Genomic DNA, 14,909 nt, shown 5'->3' with positions numbered 1-14,909 from the left:
AGGGGGGGCGGGTCACCTCTGCCTGTGTAAAACAAAGCCCCTAAACACAATCCGCCCGTGGGCACGAGCCAGCTGGGGCCGCGCTGAGGCGGCCTGACGGCAGGGGGCCCGGCTCTAGCTAAGCCTGCGACCACCTGAGGTGGCCTGAGGACATCTTGCCCCGGGGGGAGGGGGGTGGAAGGCAGCAGGGCGGCTGCCACAGCCTGGGGCAGGGCGCCCCCATGACACCGCCCGGTACTGGGCCCAGAGGACCCGCCCCGACGCCAGCTTGCGCGGGAAGGGACGCGCCGTGGGTGTGAGAGCCGGGGAGCTCCCCGCGCAGGGACCTAGGCTGCATCAATTCAGCCAACGGCACCTGCCCGGCTCGTGTAGGGTCAGTCCCATTCATAGCATCAGGGCTGCCCGGTAGGTGCCTGCGTCGCTTCCCCGAAGAGCCGAGCTGCTGGGCCCGCTGGTTGAGCGTTTTAATAGCGTTGGGTTTCTTCTGCAACCCCGCAGCACGCCCGGCTTCCCCCGTGGACCTTGCTCTGACTCGCCTCCTCTCCTTCGCTTTCAAGTCAGGCACTTCTGCAGGCGCCCTCTTCTGCGCCCAAGTAGAAGAAGGCCCCATTGTCCCAAGATGGTAATGCCGGCCGGTCCTTCTCTCGGCGTTCTGCGCGCCGCTGGCTGTAGAAGGCCCCAGAGATGGCGATGCTGGCAGAGCGTGAGTAGTGGGGCGGCGGGGCTTGCAGCCGGCGAAGGGCAAAACCACTATGTGGCGGCGAAGGGGAGCTACCCCTATCTACCCCAAAGGGGTACGGGGAGAAACCAAACACCGATGAGGAGTTGGAAGATACCAATGGAGATGTCGGGGGGGAGAGGGGAGCGTGTCCACGGGGACCGGATGGAAGGAGTCATTCCGTTTTCGGGGGGGGGGGGCAGGGAGATACCACTATCTTGCTGCGTTACTGTGTCCCGCTGGACTCCTGGCTCCCTCCCCCCGGGCGCTCTGGAGCCCTGGCCTAGCGGTGGGGCGCTGGGACCGGCGGTTGGGCCCCACCAAAGCAGCTGCGGGGGAGGGGTGCAACGTGCTTAGGCCCAGGCGTTGAGGGAGCGAGTGGGGCAGGGCCTGGGCACGGGGGCCCGTGGGTGAGGGGCAGGGCGCGGGCTGGGGGCCGAGCTGTTAGGCCGCGTGCTGGGGGGTGGAGGGGGTTGGTGGCATGTCCAGGAGAAGCCCCTCATATGCAGTCATCCGGTCGCCCCATGCTGGGCCCACCCCTCCCCCCCGTGGGGTTGTTTTCCCCCCAAGCATCTCCCCCCTCCCCAGCTGAAAGAACCACACCTCAGAGGGGAGACGCTGGGGCGAAGTCACGGTGGCCCTTGGCGCGCGCCGTGGGATGAGGGCGCCCGCGGGTGACGTGCTGCCCCGTCTGGGAAGGAAGGGTGGCCGTTGTTTAATGGCACCCGGCGGTTTCGGGCAGGAAACGAGCGCTGCCTGACGCCCAGTGAGCGCGAGAGGGGTGTTAGGTCGTCAGAAGAGAGCGGACCTGAGACCCTGTCTACACGTACTGCCGGGATTCGGCGGCGGTCGCCGGGAGTTACGCAAATGACGTAAAAAACTTGCGTAACGCCCACCGGCTTCTCTGCTCCTCTCTTGCGCGCCGTCTTCACTGCACCGCGCCTCTTGTGTAGCTGGTCTTGGTACGTCGATTTCTGGATCGGCCGAGCGGGTCTGCACTGACCGCTCAGTCGATGCAGAGAAATCCATCGGACAGCGGCAACTTTGCTGCCATCAGTGTAGCCGTAACCTGAGAGAGTCCCCTGACCCTGTAAAGACTTGTGCATATCTTTAAAGTTAAGAACGTACCTGAGTAACCCCACCGAACTCAACAAGATTATTCGTGCTTAATGCTGAGCATTAGTATTATATGGTTTTTTGCGTAAGGAGGGGGTATGTTTTTCTGGGACTTTTTTTTTTTTTTTTTTTTTAAATTGAGCACTGGCTGAGGTAAACTGTTACCTCTATTTGATTATTTACTGCTGCTGGGTGGTGGAATCAAGTTCAAGGTCTCAGTACTTATCTTCAAAGCGTTTAACGGGCCTGGGCCAAAGATATGGAAAAGATCCACTAAAGTTCCAAGATGAAGACTGTGGTCAGCAACTTTTTGATTCTGGTGCAATGGAACTTGCTACAACATGGGTGACGCTTATCTGTGCAGGAGACAGCTGTCTTGGGAGCTGGTCCAAGACTGGAATGAATTCCCCCAGGGACAATGGATCGTCACAAACCTTTCCCTCCCAAGTGAAAGATTCATTTCTTTGACCCAGCCTTCTCTGACATATATAGCAGTTTGTGTATGTATCAAAAGTATAGAACATCTAAAACAAAACACTCCACTGCGCACTCTTCTCTTTCTGGGGAGAGGATGAAAGAACAAACACATGACGGATGCTAATCACTTTGCATAATGTGCTAGTTCAAGTTGCTTTGATACTAAGTTGATTAGTGTAGTATAAGAACCCATGGATAAATTCTATAGCCAATAGCTTGACCACACTTGGGTTGGTTATGAAACATATTCAAGAAACCAAATAACCAATATCAGGTTGAGTATTGTTAGGTAACTCCTTATCTATTGCTATGGTAAAACACTCATAATCTGATCCTGAGAGTTTTCCTATCAACTTAAGCCAAAATTCACTTCAATAAATATAAGGTGTTATAGGATACTTAGTATAAGTGAACAGGATTATAGTAATGATCTGGGTCAATTTAGTCTATATAACTGCTATAAAATTTGTGCTTAATGCTATTTGTGATTACTGCATACTAATGTACATATGGTACAGATAATACATGTTATTACTATTTAAAAAAAAAAAAATATATATATATATATATATATATATATATATATAATATGTATGTGCTATCCAGCATATATTAGTCAACAGAACTTATATAAAATAGTTTTTAATGCCCTGAGATAGTTACTGAAAATTTAATTATTGGGGCTCTTGGAGCTTTTGATAAGTGTTCTTTTTTTCTTTTAATGTCAAAAGTAAATAATGTGTGTCTGCAGGATTGGGGCTGCAATATATATGTAATCTTAAGAGATTTGTTCTTTTAAAATCTGAGAGACATACCTCTGAGTTGATTTGAATAAAACTATATGCAGAGAGGAGAACTATATGTAAGTCCCTATTGACACAGTTTTTCAAAATGATATGGTATCCAATTTACAATAATTGAAAATTTAGTGCTGTTAATGTTTATCCTTGCATATGCAGGGAAGCACTGAATTAGTTCTTTTAAAGAATAAATCTAATTGCATAGTGCTTGCCAGAACTCTGTGTGATTAGCTTGCACCTGCAGTTTTGGTAATTGTGAAGGCAAATTACGCACGTGCATTTTTGTGTGTGCAGTTCTGGACCAAATTCAATCATTGTATTATCAACATTCATTCCAAAAGAGAGGGTAAGAACTATTTCTTATCCATCCACACAGCTAAAACTCATTATCTTGGTTCTTGATTACTGTAACATCCTTTCCTCTGGCCTTAACAATTGCAATTGTGCCCTGCTTTTATCCATTCAGAATGCTTCTGTAAAGATCATTTTCCTAGCCTGTTTTAAGCATGTCACTCCTCTCTTTGCATCCCTCCACTGGCTCCTCCTTCTTTATAGTATCAAACATAAGAGGCTTGTCTTCACTTTCAGGGTCCTTCACAGCCTATCCCCAGCCCTACCTGTCATCTCTCATATCAAGATCTTAACTCTTGCCTACATTCAGCACATTATGCCAGTCTCCATCACCCACTTGTTAAATTTTCAAAGATCTTCCTGCTTTTTCACATGCTGCCCCTCACACTTGGGAAGAGCTTCCCATAACTATTAAAAAACACCTTATTATCCTTTTTCAAAACCCTCCTCAAAACTCTCCTGTGCCATGATGCCTGCAAAAAAATTGACAATGGTAAGGGTTGTGTTGTGCAGAGACAACGTGCTGAACAATATTGTCATGTCATTTCCTTGTACTGCCCTATCGGTCTGTATCCATCTGTTGTTTCCTGTAATATACGTAGATTGTAAACTCTTTTTGTGGCAGGCAGGCAGACCGTTTTTTAGTTCTGTGTCTATACAGTGCCTAGCACAACCAGGTCTGGACGATTGCTGGAGCTCCTAGGGGTTATGGTAATACAAAAACAATAATTTAAAACAATAGGCAACAGATGGACACATGGGGGGAGGACAAGGACAAGATACTTCAACAATTACTTATGTAGAACAGATGTTTTTAGCCATCTCTTAATGCAGTTTAACAGTTGGAGTCGAGGAGAGCCAGTAGCACATCACTAGCCAGCTCTCTGCCCATTGTTGTTTCAGAACTGCCAGTTCAGCTTCACATGCAGGACGGCAGTTGCTGGGCAAAAAGTGTGCAACAACTGTTCCATTGCAAACAACACGGAGCCTGAGTTGATGGAATAGCAAAGGTCTCTGAGTGAATGAAGTTTTTCTCCACTGGGTGGTAGTACTTGTCCAGGATATCAGTAGCATCTCCATAGTGTAATTCTCCAGGAGTCATTTGGTACAACGGAGTGCTAGGGATGGAACTGAATCACTTTTAGCTGGAAGGATGATATGTAGTTCACTTCCTCATTTTGGAAAGATTACAGTGAACAACAAACATCTCTGATGAAGTGATTCGTTCTTTCCAAAACTCATTTGGAGGAGAAGGGAGAAGCTTCAGCACAGAGCTTGGGGTTCCTGGCTCTGCCACAGATTTCTTGTTGATTTTAACCAAGTCACTTCACTTCTCTGTGCTTGAGTTTCCCTATCTGTAAAATAAGATTAACATACATTTTGCTCAGAGAAGTGTGAAGATTAATTCACTGTCTAAAGTGATTTGAGATCATTGGTTGAAGGTGCCAGAAAGTGGAAAGCATTTTTGAGAAGCTACTTTACTAGGTCTTGCAACCAGGGTTCTCTGCTGAATATGAACTATAAAGCATCATACCTGGCAACTTTACAGCTGTGTAAGATATACCAAATTTAATTCCTCACATTTTGTTAAACCACTCTCTTGAGGAACAGTTACAATAGACATAATAGAAGATGAGTGTATTGCAGATGCTATAGCTGGTAGGTAGTGCTGAACAGGTGGGATTAGAGAGATTTGATGAAGGTGAAAGGGAGGCAATGATCAAGAGATTTTAAGTTAAGGGCTAGAGGAAAAGGGACAGTGTAAGGCACAGAACTGGGAAGTAGACTATTACTGTATTTGAAACGGTATGTGTGTTACTGTGTCCTCCTGAATTGATCCTCCTATGCTGCATGGATTGACTTTGAAATATACAATGTTCTGTGACTCAAAGGTACCATGGCTGAAACTCAAATTTTGTGTGACTCAATTTTTAGTTGCTCAGTTTGATTTTCAGAGGGCTGGTGATCTTTATTTTTTGAAATCAGGTTAATTTGAGTTGTGTTAAATTGCTCGCCTAAAATCACTAATCAACCAATGTCCACAGAACTCCTTTTGGTTGAGGTTTTCAAAAGAGCCCCCGTTCCTGTTAAAGATCTGTGGGAGTATTGGGCCCTTCTGATCATCCCAGCCACATTGTGTTTATATAAAATTCATGTATTATTTATATCACTATAGATTATCAACACTAACTGAACTTTAGACTGTTCTTCCTTTGTGCTCTGTTAACTTGTTGAATTTTTATGCAGCTTGGATAAGGCTGGTTAATTTCACTTAAGGAAAAGTCCTATAGATTCTGATGGGGAGGAAACCAAAAGTCCTATAGAGATCCCTCTAAAAACATGTAACATTTACCAGAGAATGAGGTCATTTCCATTGCTTTTAACCATCTGATGAAATTCTGTAGCAGGGTATAATTCCCTCGTAAATTCTGTAGGATTTTTCATGAAGGTGTTTTTTCTGAGCGGCGCAATGCAATTACTTGAGCTTCTAATGCTGCTGGGCAATGTTAAAGCTAATGTTAAAAAATTGAAAAAAATTACAAAATTAATTCTATCAATACTATGTTTTGTGATTTATTTATTTTTTTTAAATGGGGAGTGGATTTAGTTTTTTAGGTTTTTTTAGGAAAATCAGAATTGGGGCCAAAACCAAATTGTGTTCCTGTAATCTTGTTCCGATTTTCCAAAGGTGCAGTTAATGGAAGGATGGTCTTGTAGTTAAAGCATGGATTTTTGACTCAGGAGAAACGGGTTCAATTCCTGGCTCAGCCAGAGACTTTTTATTATCTTGAGGAAGTCCTTTATCTTCCGTGCCTCTGTTTCTCATTTGTAAAATGAAGGTAATAATCCTTCCGTTGTCTGTTTAGGCCCTGATCTGGCAACTACTTATGCACAATGCTAACTTTACTTCATTGATTTCAATGGAACTACTCACGGTAGTAAAGTTAAGCATGTGCTTAAGTGTTTGTGGGACAGTAAGCTCTTCAAAGCAGATGATCTCTCTTACTGTGGGCCGAGCACAATGTGGCCCTAATCCTCATCTGCAGCCTCTAGATGGGTGCAACTGTAATATAAATAATAATTTCAGAGGGTTAGCCGTGTTAGTCTGTAGACAGCAAAAACAACAAGAGTCCTGGAGCACCTTAAAGACTAACACATTTCTGTGGGCATAAGCTTTCATGGGCAGCAACCCACTTCCTCAGATGCATGAAATGGAAATTACAGATAGGAGGTATATATACACATCCAAGGGTAAGAAACAACAATGGGGAGGGCAAGTGCTAACAAAGTCAATTCAGTTAGAGTAGATGAGGCCCTACTTGGATGTGTATATCCTACTTGGATGTGTATATATACCTCCTATCTGTGATTTCCATTTCATGCATCTGAGGAAGTCGGTTGCTGCCCATGAAAGCTTATGCCCACAGAAATTTGTTAATGAATAATAATGTCATCTACATTCTGAGAGTTATCAGATAAATTAGCCATTCTCTTTGCAGATCTTGAAAGCTTTTATCACACTGGTGCTTGTTCTGTACTCTTTTGAATAAGTAGACATATGTGAATGAGTAGGTTATGTTTAATTTTTGACTAATTTTTTTTATTAAAGCAGTGGTTAGATCCATTATAATCTGACATTCAGAGAGGCAAGACGGTCCAGTGATTAGGGCACTAGTCTAGAAACTGGAAGACCTGTGTTTGAGTCCCTGCTCTGCCACAGACTTCCTGTGTGAACTTGGGCAAGTTACTTGGTCTCTCTGTGCCTCAGTTCCCCATCTGTACAATGAGGCTAATATCACTTCTCTACCTTGCAGAAGATAACTATATTGAAGATTGAGGTGCTCAGATGCTGTGGTAATGGGGATTATATAAGTACCATAAATGGTCTACTATAGATTCTGTTTGGTGTGAAAAAAATTTCATAATTTAATTTTTTTTTTTAAATAGTCATTGGCTTCTGTAATATTAATTGGAGCGTAACTTTTTTATTTCCCGCTGTAGCCCGTAGAAAGCAGAAGTGGTCTGTGGATCCTCGAAACAGTGCCTGGAGTAAAGATGAATCCAGATTTGGCCAGAAGATGTTGGAAAAAATGGGATGGTCCAAAGGAAAGGTATGGTCTAATGGGAAGTTACCATGCAGAAAAGCAAACTCAAGCATTACAAAATTAGAAATACCGAGAGATCTGGATATAGGAATTATAGGCAGCTCTTGGGCTTAGGGCTGTATCCTTTTTAGTAGGTACTTTACTGTTATCCCAATACTTGCTGAGTTCTGAATCTCTTCTGCTTTCCTGTTTCCTTTTTTCCTTCTCTGCTCTCTTTGATAAAGACATGGTGACCCCAGTTCAGAACTGCAGAAGGTACAGCTGTGCCTCCCAAATTCTGACAGCCACCTGTGGTGTAAGATGCAGCAGCCCAAGGAGCTGCTCTAACTTTTGGCAACTTTTAATGGTCCTTTATGATCTGCTCCACCCAGAACAGCCAGAGCATGGCATCAGGCTACATCTCTTCCCACCCCAGCATGCTCCTATGGTGGAGAGCTGTGAGCAGAGGCCAGTGATCATATGATGCCAGAAATATTCCTTGTTGGCCAATAAAGGCATCTTTGATGCCTCTTTACAGTGGCTCAGCTTCCACGGAGACCTCATCAGAGCTCATAATTGGGGCCTGTCTCTCGTCAGCATTTCCAAGTGGTAGGAACCTGACTAAACACAAAAGAGAATGGTCTTTATTTTTTGTTTTTAAAGGAATTTCTCATCGCAGGTATTTCATTTCCACCATTTAAAAAAGAATAATAGTTGTGGCTTTCTTGAGTTTAGGCAACTCACAGGACTTCTGGTGAAAGAGAAGAATTTCTACAATAACTGTTGACTTCTTTAAAGAAAAGGTAGCCTAACCAGGTTTTTTAACAGCTTCTAAGTTTGCACTCAGGCAGTTGCTGGAGCACAATTGTGCATCTAAACAGCAGCAGGTAGGGCCTGATCCCAAACCCACTGACGTCAATGAGCCCATTGGCTTGAATAGGTTTTATAAGTGTGATTAGTTGATTAGTTGACTTCTTGATTTGTAAGCACAAATGCACATTTGTTAGCGCTTTTAATGTAATGTGAAAATAGATATAAAACCCATGGGATTTTAAAACTCAAATGGAAAGGATGCTGTCAAACATTCTGATCACGCTGGATAAAATCATGCTGGCAACAACCGTGTCCAAACACAGCTGTTGCTTGAACTACTGTAGACAGATTTTTTTTCTAAATGTCTTAAAATGACGCTATAGGACCTGCCTACACTGGAATTACAGCTGAATTGGGTGGGGGGGGATTTGTTACAACACAATCCCATTAGATGGGGCAATAGACCTGATGTGTGGTAGGGAGAGAAATCTGTCTAGTATATGTTTTCAGACAAAATTCACTATCTGTGCTGGGCCCATGCTAACAACAGTTATGTTTAAATGTGGGTTGTTGCTACATAAAAGAGGTTTTCAAACCCAGGCTACATCTACACTACTCTCAAATACCATGGCATGGCCTAACAGTGTTTTCATGTGACTTCCCTTTAGCTGTGCGGCCAGGCTAGGGAATGAGGTCCTGTCCTTGGTAGATACCTGGGCTTAAAACATGGTAACCAAGCATGGGCTTAGCATGTTTGGTTTTCCTGCCATACAGACAAAAAAATATATATATAAATTAGGCCCCAAACATATTTCCTTACTGAATTTAAATATTGTTAGTGTGTCGTATGGACAAAGCCAAGATCTGAAGTCCAGACTTATCCTGATACTCTTCATGAACAGGTAAATAGTAACAAAATTATGCGTGAGAATGCAATGGAGGAAGGAAAAAAGCAAGGAAATGGGACCTGCTGAGTTCCAGTTTGGGTCAATTACATTTTTATTTGCCTCAATTTAACCTCCCTCTACAATTTCAGCTGAATGTGTTATTCTTTGTTTCCTGTCGTAATTGTTGTACTTTGTTAAATAACTGTCATCTTCCACCTCAGAGGTGGAAGCATTTCTGTGGTGAAAGATGCATTCCCAGCGTGTGGTCTCTCTCTTTATCTTTAAAGTTGTTAAGCACTTTAGAATCACCTAGGTATGTAAGGTGGTGTCCTGATCAATCATTAACTACTCAGTGATGTTACTACTTTGGTATTTATAATATTTTGAGGGATGTATAAACAGTTAAAAATACACACATTCTCAACTCATTGTTTAAAGCATTTGACTGAATTCAATCATGGGCAAGAAAATAAATAGTTATTTAAGTTATGTGTCTTGTCCATATCTCAAAACGAACGGTCTTTCTGAATGATACCTATATTTATCTTTAATGTCACTCCTGAAAAAGGCTTACAATTTTCCTTAAATTCTCATTAGGGTCTTGGGGTTCAGGAGCAAGGGAGCACCGAGCACATCAAGGTGCAGGTGAAAAACAACACACTTGGTTTAGGAGCAGCCGTAAATTATGAGGTGAGCATGAGTTAGCATTACTGCCAACCCAGGTAAGACTGTGTTGTTGATTGTTGACAGCTCTTTATGTTATGGGAAGGAGTGAAATCTATCACCATGTTTGTACGGTGTCAGGATAATGATGAACATCTCACAGAAGGCAAAAACCAGCTTAAATTCAGTACTTAGACAGTTGTGTCCTGTTGGGTTTTGGGGAGGATGTTGCAGTGGGGAGGTTGCGGTGAGTAATGGGGAGTCATGTCCAGCAGACAACTGAAATGTTTGTTTACTGGTGGATATCCCTTTGTCTCCTTTTACTAGACCTGGTTTCATGCCTTCCTGTCATTCTGCTCCTTATTCCCTGGAATAGTCCCCGTTTCCCATTGGCAGTCTTGGGTTTGCACAGAATGTGGGATTGGGCCCTCAAGGCGCTGTCTGAGTCACCATCTGACTTCGTGTGTTCTCATCTTTTGTGCTGCAGGAAAATCATGTTAGCATTTCCTGCCTCTAGCTGAAAACAACTTGCCCAGACTGGGGCATAACAGAGCCAACAGCAGCTCAGTATTGTTTGAAGACTTTCCAACACAACTCTTATCAGTTAGGCGCTTTGGAGCGAATTTAACGAGCTGTAGTTAGTGTTTGTACCCATGAAACTTTAGGGTATTCCTAGTTCTTTGAAGTGTAGAGCTGGAGGATTTACAGTGAAACTCTGAGAGATCCTTTGGTAGGATAAAAGCTGCCTCTTACTCACTTGAGTGCTATTTACAGGACAACTGGATTGCTCATCAAGATGACTTCAACCAACTCCTGGCTGAACTGAATAATTGCCATGGACAAGGTGAATCAGGTATGTTGATACTTCGCTATATTAGATCTGGAAGCTTCACTGAGAATTTCCTTTATTTTTCATTCCTTAAAAGGCAAATTAAGGTCCAATCCTGTGGGCTACTAACTCTTTTTGCATGATGCTGATCCCCCTTCAACTCCCATTAAAATGAATGGGAGCAGAGAGCTCAGTGCGAAGGCGCAAGCTCTTGATTTTGATGAGGATGTGTAAGAATTACATTTAAATTCCATAGACTTGAATGGGCTTTGAATCAGGTCCTTGTGAGGGCTCTTCAGTAGAAAAGGCAGAGGGGCGTGTTCCCTTTGGCCAAGAGGGCATTGTGGTGGAGTATGCAGAAACAGTGGCTGTCCCCTTGAAAAGCAGCCTGCGGCATTTCAAAGGCATGTGACACAAACAATCTCCATAGCCACACTTTACCTCTGTCAGCTTCACTGATGAAGAACTGTGTCTGACTTTTAGCTAATGGCAGTTTCTTAAGCGTTTCGCTTTTCCTGCTGTTGAGGAACTGCTGCTTGCATGAGCTAGTGTCAAAACCTATCTGCTCTTTAAATGTTGTCGGGGTGATGTGATTTCGTTGGGCGAAGGTCAAGACATGCAGAAGCAGGAAACTTGTCAAAAATTTCCAAAAGGAGCTAAGTCTCTTTGACTCAAAAAGTATTTGGCCTTGTCTGCATACATGCTGGTTTAAATAATAGTGACAAACTAAACTGATGTAAATGAAGTTTAAAACAGTGCAAGTGCCCACGCAGTGCTGTGTAAGTTTAACTAACCCGGTCTTACATCATGCCTTTACTTATACGGGGGCAGTTTTTAATGTGTAGATATAAGCCCTTGGGCTCCAGGCCTGCAACTGATCGCTCCCTTTTGGAGCCCCATTAAAGTCAGTGGGGTTCTGCCTTGGTACAGCGTCTGTCCACAAACTGTCTGTTGCAGGATGTTGGCCTTGGTGAGTTTATTCAAAATATTCAGAGCAAATTGTAGCTACTAATGAGTGAACCCTAAGAATGACAGCAAGAACATGGGGTTTTTTGGAGTTATGAAGATTAAGATACATTTTTATGGTAGAGAAACTACAACCTCCCCTTAATAAGCCACACACCTACAGAGCTGGGACTGAAATCCTGGTCCTAAAGCTCTAAGGGCCAGAGGTTTTAGATATGTAAGTGTCTAAAGATATAGAGAAGTGTCCTGATCATTTTCAGAAGTGCCTAGTGCCTAACTCCCATTGGATTTAGGTGTCTTTGTAGATCCCACTAACACCTCTCTACATCTTCAGGACCCTAAATAAAATTAAAAATCTGATCCTAAAATCCTACTGAGCTAAGGAAGATCAGTCAGCTGTAACCCTTGGGAAGACCATTGTGGTCTTCGTAACTTGATGCCATCTGTTAAGCGCTTTCAAAGGCAAGCAAGTGTCACTAACCCCATTTTTACAAATGTGGAAACTGAGACGCAGAGAGGCTTAAATGACTTGCCCAAGGACCCACAGTGAGTCAGTGGCATAGCCAGGTTCATTGAAGTACTCAATCCTGGTACCCAGTCCTATGCTGTGTCCCCATTGTGATCTCTTCAAAGTCCTATGCTGTGCTAAATTTGGAAGACCCTTGATCGAGAAAGATATTTATGGTTGGTTCATCCCCATGGTATCTGAACACCCATTTCATTGCTCAGTATTCATGAAAAGTGAATAGGATATGGACATAAACACAGCCAAAGCAAATTTTTCTAAAAATGTGAGTGAATATTTCTGCAGCATTTGCCGAGCCCTAATACTGAGTCTCAGTAATTAGAAGAGATGTTAATAATACATTTGTCCAGTATGCTCCATAGATAAAATTCCTGGTGTTGGAAACTGAAGTTCCACTTTACAGCCACAAGAGGGTGTTGGTGTCTCTCTTGCTGGAAGTGAGATAGTGATTGAGAATTCTTACTGTTTAATCCAGCTGGATTAGACAGGCGTGGAATCAAAAGGGCCTGATCCTTGGTTGGGATGCTGCTATTATGATGCTCATTTTTCACACAGAACCTGTCTTTGAGGGCTTTCAAACTCTGTCTGCTGCAAATTCTTTTTCATTAGATTTTCAGTTTAAATGCAGCAGGGACTGGATGGATCAGGGAGTGGTCTTTTAGCTATTGGCTTTTCCTCTCCCGGTTGCTGGGTTAGCTCAGTCATTCTGAATTCCAAACAGTGCCATCTGTCCAAGTCCCTAGAGAGTAATGGGTTTGCACAGGTTCACCAAGGGACTCGTTTTGTCTGCAGATCCTTGATTACAAGTGAGGGTGCGTGAGAAGGAAGAAACCCAGCCTGGCTCTTGGTGCCCAAGCTGAGTCTGCAGGGCTGGTAGTTAGAAAATACTTCTTAATTTGTAAACTGAGGATTATTATTTGGATTGTGGTATCGGCGAGGTGCCCTAGTCAAGGACCAGCACCGCAGTGCTAGGTGCTGTACAAACACAGAACAAAGAACTGCAAAGAGCTCACAATCTAAGCATAAGACGAGACAACAGATGGAGACAGACAGATGGGGGAGCACAAGGAAGCAATGAGATGATACTGGTAGGCAGTGGTCTCTGCACATCTGCAGCCTGTTATCAAGTGTTTTGTTTTTTTTAAGCATCACAGCAAAGGAGTTGGGGGTGGACAACAAGGTAGGTTTGTGGCTATTTATGGGGAGTTCCTCTGAAGTGTGTGGGGCAGCATGGGAGAAGGCATGAAGGTGCTTGTTTGAAAATGTAATAAGTGGGCAATGGAGGCTGGCAGCAGGACTGATTGGAGGTGAAAATTGACGTCTCAGTGCTGAATGAGAGATGATATGTAGGGCGGGGATTGACCATGACGTGCCTGGAAAGGGAAGAGAAGCAGTTTATGAGTGATTGCAATAGAGAAGTGGGAGTCACTGGGAGATGACCATAGAACCTCACAATCTGTTTCCAGTCCCTTTTCAGGGTTGCAGCCTAACGTAAGGTAGCTCCTGTATATCGGCATGTTTGTCTTCAGACATTCCTTTTTAGGGTAATTGGTATGTGGGCAATAAATGATTGTAACAGACTCTATCTACGGTTTGTACATAGACATGGTACAGCACTTAGAACAATGGTGCCCCAACCCAAGTGGCTTCTAGGCGCTGTCACAATAGAAATGTTCAGTAACAAGACACTGTCCCTGCTCTGAAGAACATTACATTTATAACAAGAGTGTGTAACATAACAGTTGGGAAGTGGGGTTAATGTTTCTTGAACAGCACTTACCACGCTCCTTCAATGCTCTGTTGTGACCTGCCGTTGGAACTTGGCCTAACCTGAGGTGTTAAATATGCTGATGTTTGCGTTTAGTGCATACCCTTTGTCTAATGGAATCGGAATGGGTGTGTTTTAGAGCCCTCTAGCGAACAGAAGACGACATTCAGTCTTGAAGAGAAATCCAGATCCTCCAGGAAACGTGTTCATTATGTGAAGTTTGCAAAAGGTAAGGGGCATTTTGTTTTTCTTTCATGAACTGCAGGTTATAAATGTCATCTTGGTACAGAGATAAATACCTTCTGACTTAAATCTGGCATTGGAAACATCCATGGGGTAACCAGCTTTAAATTATACTACAGCCTTCCTCCTTTATTTGGCAGTTTTGATTGCCTTTAGGCTGGTTTCTTGAATAATTCAGTCATTGTCTGTAGGAAGCTGCTCTTTAACAATAAGGAAGAGTGAATGTTTTGAATGGTATAAAAGAAAAAACACAATGATCCATGTCATGAGAGAACTAACGAGAAGCTGTTGCTTGGACATCTGTACTGCTGCGTTCTGTGCAATCTGGATAACCCCTCTCAGTGGTCACATGGATGAGATCAGTGATCAGCTTACATTGGATTGCAGTAAGAGGAAAGTTCTGTTACCAGGTCTCTTCTCTCTCATTGATCATTGTCCTAAGTCACCCAAATTAATTAAATTTAACTCCTGTAGATTTTGTTTTCTTCAGACATAGTGATAACTGAATGCTTCAGCCCTCCTGATGCTCTCTGCTTCTGGCTTTTCTTTAATACTTTATCAGTTCTGTGTGTGTGTAAATGTCATTGGAACTGATTCTACCCATATGTACTATTTTCCACCAATGGTTACTTTGTTAAAATACAAACCTCAGTATAATCTTGTTACA

The 14,909-nt window shown here is 43.3% G+C and overlaps 1 protein-coding gene across 1 annotated transcript in view; it reads left to right on the top strand.

Moving 5' to 3' along the window:
* The first annotated feature begins 592 nt into the window (after positions 1 to 592).
* The window catches only part of PINX1 (PIN2 (TERF1) interacting telomerase inhibitor 1), a 69,780-nt gene continuing 55,463 nt past the window's right edge, over positions 593 to 14,909 (top strand). Inside the window, exons 1-5 of the mRNA XM_067556168.1 lie at positions 593 to 703; positions 7,465 to 7,574; positions 9,845 to 9,937; positions 10,685 to 10,763; positions 14,139 to 14,228. Coding sequence (XP_067412269.1) covers positions 685 to 703; positions 7,465 to 7,574; positions 9,845 to 9,937; positions 10,685 to 10,763; positions 14,139 to 14,228 — 391 coding nt within the window. The 5' untranslated portion in view covers positions 593 to 684. The remainder of the gene's footprint in view (positions 704 to 7,464; positions 7,575 to 9,844; positions 9,938 to 10,684; positions 10,764 to 14,138; positions 14,229 to 14,909) is intronic.

Source organism: Emydura macquarii, unplaced genomic scaffold (assembly GCF_026122565.2).
Source record: "Emydura macquarii macquarii isolate MOO-44397 ecotype Brisbane River unplaced genomic scaffold, CSIRO-AGI_Emac_v2 contig_1676, whole genome shotgun sequence".
Lineage (NCBI taxonomy): Eukaryota > Metazoa > Chordata > Testudines > Chelidae > Emydura > Emydura macquarii.
The sequence above is the reverse complement of the archived record's forward strand: the minus strand, read 5'-3'. Positions and strand labels throughout refer to the sequence as shown.